This window comes from Bicyclus anynana, chromosome 1 (genome assembly GCF_947172395.1).
Source record: "Bicyclus anynana chromosome 1, ilBicAnyn1.1, whole genome shotgun sequence".
In the NCBI taxonomy this organism is placed as follows: Eukaryota; Metazoa; Arthropoda; class Insecta; order Lepidoptera; family Nymphalidae; genus Bicyclus; species Bicyclus anynana.
In genome coordinates this window covers 4,177,029-4,182,415 of record NC_069083.1, presented here as the reverse complement: position 1 = coordinate 4,182,415, position 5,387 = coordinate 4,177,029, and the positions used below count along the sequence as shown (strand labels likewise).

The following is a 5,387-nucleotide window of genomic DNA, read 5'->3' as shown; positions in this document are numbered from 1 at the left end:
AACAATCTGAAGTTATACTTTAAGTAACTTTAAATAGTTTAGAAAACTAAAAAACACGCTTTAAAATTACAAATATTGGATTCACGTCACATGACTATTTTTTCGTATTCCTGACAGCAAACCCTTTCATTTGATATCCATATCATGGGGGTGGATTTCAAACAGCCAGTCCGCCATCTTGGGGAGGCCGGCATATTAGATTTGTAATAAATTTTCTTAGCTATTCATGTATCGTCATCAAAACTCAGAGCGTGTGCAAAATTTCATCCTAATCGAAGTCCGGGAAGTGGGTCAAATTAAGATTCCAAGATTTGATTTTCTTACATACATCAAGACACACAAGAGAGTACAAGTGAAGCTAATTTAAGCGTGTTAAAAAAAAGTAAAAAGTATGAAGTTATTGGGTACCAAACACTAAAAATAATAAGTTTTGAATTGAGAACCACCATCAATTTTTCAAGGTGGTTATAACATTAAAAAATAAATAAATAAGACCTTCGTATTTTAAGTGACTATATTCTATAGTCCATTATAGTAGAGGAGCCGAAAGAGGTATTTTTCGATTTATATGAGCGCAGCCTGTGAATATTAGAGATTATATTATTAATTAACTTGTTTTTGAGTAACTGCATCCTACACCAAGTATGAGCATTTATCTAACATTAGTGGGTACGTTTAAAATAACCCAAAAACTAACTACATAACCCAGAAATACACAACCATCAGATAAGAGTACATGCTGGGGACTCTAATATAAAAATAGTATTAAAAAGTAAAAAAATAATAGGAATATTTTTTTTTGTTTACTTTAAAAGATCCTAGAAAACCGAAAAAAAGTCTTACGAATTTTGCAAGCCGAAGTAAAAAATGCCTTTTAAATCTTTTCATAAATCACCCACGGAAATAGTTATAAAAGTTGACTCTTATAACAGCCAAATCATCTATTTTATAGGTCCCCGTGATGCTCGAGTGAATCTACATTTTAACATCATGGGCTCCTACCATTGATTCGACGAAAAAATATTATCAAGCAAGATAAGACGATGCTGAATTATCTTAACATAAGAGCAATCTATCTGACACTTCTCAGAATTTTATCGATAACTAATAAATTTGAGGACGTTGTTTTTCATCAGAAATATCTAGTTATTGTTCAAGCAACATGGCGGTTAAGATTTTATGGTCTTTTGTCATAATTTGTGGTGTGCTGTGCGAAAACTACATTTCGGAACCGAAAGTGAGAATTTTGCAAGGAACCGTAGTAGGATCAACTACCAAGGAGGGTTACTATAAATTTTCTGGTATTCCGTTCGCAGATTCTACATCTGGTATCAACAGATTTAAGGTAAATTTTACTGATTTATTGTGTAAATTATTGTGCAATAACAAAATACCTAATTTTGTTGCTGATTTTTTGTTGAATAAACCCATCACTATTGAGGATAATTTTTAAAGGGGCTCGAACTTTATTGTATGAGCTTATTATATTTATTATGACATGCCACGATTTTAGACCTTTTAACCCTTTATTAGTCGTTAGATTATTATATGTCCCTACTCACATGATCAAAAAAAAAATAATGAACTAGATAGTCTCTTTGTTCTTAGACTTATCATCATCATTATTAGCCGATGGACGTCCACTGCTGAACATAGGCCTCTTGCATGGACCTCCAAGCATAACGGTCTCGAGCCGCCAGCATCCATCGGTTTCCTGCAATCCGCTTGATGTCCTCGGTCCTAGTGGAAAGACGACCAACACTGAGCTTTCCGATGCGGGGTCGTCATTCTTGTGCGGCTCTCCGAACTATGTGGCCTGCCCATTGCTACTTCAGCTTCGCGACTCGCTGAGCTATTTCAGTGAGTTTGGTTTATCTGCGGATCTCCTCATTCCTGATTAGATCACGCAGAGATACATACTTTTCAGTCCTGTCTGGTCCCGTCTACGTCTGTGTGGAATTTGTTTGGGACGGAGACTAATCGTAAAAAACCATAAAATCTGTCCAGCCGGAAACAAAAAAATCCACTTTTTAAAATATCCCTTAATTAATTTTATAGATACATAACATCTATAGGGTTAATTAGGGGATTTTACATCAATAAAAGAAGTGAAAGTTGTATATTGCAATTATTTTTTCAGGCTCCTTCACCACCTCCCACATTTCGAAGTGAGTTCATCTCAAATCGAGAAGATGTCAAATGTGTGAGACCTATGGGTGATGGTTACGAAGGAACCGAAGACTGCTTGGCAGTGGACATAATGACACCAACGCTTGATAGAACTAAGAAATTACCTGTGATGGTGTGGATAAGAGGCACTGAATTCAATTCAAGAGATGACTTAGACCAATCTTTAAGATTCGTTGAAAAAGACGTTATTGTGGCGCGCATCCCTTACAGAGAATCAATTCTTGGGTTTTTATGTCTAGGTACTGAAAATGCTCCTGGTAATGCTGGACTTAAAGACATTATTGCAGGATTAAAATGGATTCAAGAAAATATCGAACGTTTTGGCGGAGATCCTGATAATGTTACACTAGTAGGACACGGCAGTGGTGCGTCTGCTGTCGATTTAATCACACTTTCCCCATTAGCAGAAGGTCTAGTTCACAAAGTTATATCTCAGAGTGGAACGGCGCTGTCCCCGTGGGCTGTAACCCGTAATAATTTACGATATGCTATTGAAGTTGCAGAAGCTCTAGGTCATACGGTTACTACTATAGAACAACTGTCAGATGTTTTAACTCAAGCTAGTACAGCAGCATTGATGGCCGTTATCAATAAACTTGATCTTACAGACAATTCACTAGCATTTGCTCCATGTATAGAAAAAGAAATAGAAAACGTAACACCACTAATGTTAAAGTCCCCTTATGAAATAATAACGAACGGAGAACAAATACAAATTCCTTTCATGACAGGATTTGTCGACTTTGAAGGTACTATACGAATCAATGAGGGTATAAATAAGGATTGGTTGGAAAGAATGGATGATTCTTTTACGGATTTCTTACAATCTGACATTGGTTTTGAATCTATTGAACAAGAAGAGGAAACTGCAGAAAAAATAAGGACTGCTTATTTCGGGAATGGGCCAGTCAATGAAAGTCTATTTAACAACTTTCTGAAATATAATGGTGATACAATGATATTAGTATCAGCTATAAGAGAGGCACGTTTTCGAGCATTATTATCAGATTCAGATGTGTATCTTTATCAATTTTCTTATAGAGGAAGTCGTAGTGAAGAAGTTCTTAGTAGACCAATAGAAATTTCCAGTGCAGGTCATTTAGAAGAATTGGTGTACATGTTTTCTAATGAGTTAACTGGTTTAGATCTTACGATTGGAAACCTCCTTGTTGAACGTTGGACAAACTTTGCTAAAACTGGGTTGGTATTGCTATTCCATAAGCAATAAGTATTCTTATAATATCTACTATAATATAATTTGCTGTAATATCTCTGTCTATACCAAAACATAAATGTGTAAATGGGAGCCCAATTCTATATCACAGATGTGTGTCTTTATCGATTATACCAACAAATAAACTGAAAAGAAATACTATCCCCGGGTGATATAGCCTTCATTTTTTCCCCATATTCCTACGGGAACGGGAACTACGCGGGTGACGACACGTGGTGTCTGCATTTTAGAAATAAATTATTAAATACAAATAGCAATCTTCACAAAAAGTAATCATATCCTATCAAAACATAAATGTGAAAATGGGAGCCAAATTCTATAACACAGATGTGTGTCGTTATCGATTGTAATTTCGGATTTTTATGTGGATACTAGATACTAAATTTCAACGATCTAGGTTATCTAGAAACATTTCGATCAATCTATTTATCAAACATATTAAATTTTTCGATTTTTAGATCTGATCAATTATTTGAGCTTTAGTTACGAAATTAGGTAGCTAGATAATCTTACACGATTTAATATGTAAACCAAATTTCATGTTTTCGTGTTATATAGATTTTGAGTTAGTAAGTAAACAAAAGTGGCCACAAATGGTTCGTGTAATAAAGATACTACTTGTCGCTTTGTTAGCTGTTCTCTCTATGTGGCGTCTTCGTCTTGATATATGTTCTGATTATTTGGAAACATGATACAATAATAATGGTTTTTTTTTTGCAGAATACCAACAAGTGAAACATCTCAAGTAGAATGGTTGCCATATTATCCTAATTCGACTCACAGTAATTTTCTAAGAATTTCTGATGATGAAGAAATTCTTACAAGTGAAGACGCTTATTTCGATGCAAACTGGAGAAATCCACAACCAACGACTATGGCGTTTTGGGATGAAATCTATTCTCAGTTTTTTGTTGATGCTAAGAGTAGATTTACCATGAAAAGTAGGAATGACACTGGGGAAGACGACCCAGAACCAGGAGAAGATGACAATGACTCTGCTTCTACTGCTGTCGGATACACATTTCTCATTATCTCGCTTTTTGCGGTTTTAGATAAGTTTCACAACTCACAAATACTTTCGTAAAAACATACTTGGTAGCTATTATTTCTACCGTTTCAGTTCATATTATATTAAATTAATATAATATATAAAACTGTTGCAGTTTTAACTATTCTTTTTATGCTTTAGACTTGATAGGATTTTTCAAAAATCCAATTAAAGTTATGACATATTTTATCCTTTATTTTAGTTTTATTCGTGTTTAGTTACCTATTTATAAAATAATTACATTTAATAATAAAATACAGTATTATAAATGAAGATTGTTTGATTTCTTTCAATATATTAACGGTGTATGGATGACCTCACTTAAAGCCCACGTCAATCTGTGGACGTCAATCGGGTGATAGTGATACTGGTCTAAGATCCAGCATTACAAATATATACCCTCATCTGTTATTCACTAGTGATAAGAAATAAGTGATAGATAATCACAGTGACATATTGCAAATAGGTTGCCCAGTTAAATTGCAGCCAAACACATTTTTCATACAAAATTCGAGATACCATCAACTACTACCATAGTATGTACTTACTCAAATGCAACTTAGGTACAAAGTTAAGTTTAGCCTAAAATAAGCTTTCCTTTGGCTTATTAGACTACTTAATAACTGATGAGGTTATTTAAATAACATTAATTAACTGGTTACATATGGCAACCCCACCATTGGAGTGTGAAAGCAAGCAACCTTTACATTTTCAATTCTGTTAAGTTTATTTCTTTAATAATTTCTTTTTATAGTTAATTTCTTTTAACTAATATACGATTTCTATTGATTGTAGTAAAAAGTAGATTTAATGAAAGTTTTAATCATTTAATACTAACCGAGCGCAATTTAACTAGCTAACCTATTTGCAATCTGTCAAATGTGAATACTTTCTATTATTTATTTCTTATCTCAA

General features: G+C 33.9%; 1 protein-coding gene across 1 annotated transcript; it reads left to right on the top strand.

Annotated features, from left to right (window-relative positions):
- Positions 1-1,162: 1,162 nt before the first annotated feature.
- On the top strand, positions 1,163-4,598 carry LOC112056034 (carboxylic ester hydrolase-like). The gene is made up of 3 exons (XM_052881658.1): positions 1,163-1,345; positions 2,141-3,390; positions 4,145-4,598. Exons 1-3 carry the CDS (start codon positions 1,163-1,165, stop codon positions 4,506-4,508), a joined length of 1,797 nt encoding a protein of 598 aa, XP_052737618.1. The 3' UTR covers positions 4,509-4,598.
- Positions 4,599-5,387: the final 789 nt, after the last annotated feature.

Bases quoted from the DNA above. Each gene is read 5' to 3' on its own strand.
- LOC112056034 (XM_052881658.1), top strand. From the start codon at position 1,163: ATGGCGGTTAAGATTTTATGGTCTTTTGTCATAATTTGTGGTGTGCTG. The intron at 1,346-2,140 runs GTAAATTTTACT...TTATTTTTTCAG, and splicing joins CTGGTATCAACAGATTTAAG to GCTCCTTCACCACCTCCCAC. The intron at 3,391-4,144 runs GTTGGTATTGCT...TTTTTTTTGCAG, and splicing joins ACAAACTTTGCTAAAACTGG to AATACCAACAAGTGAAACAT.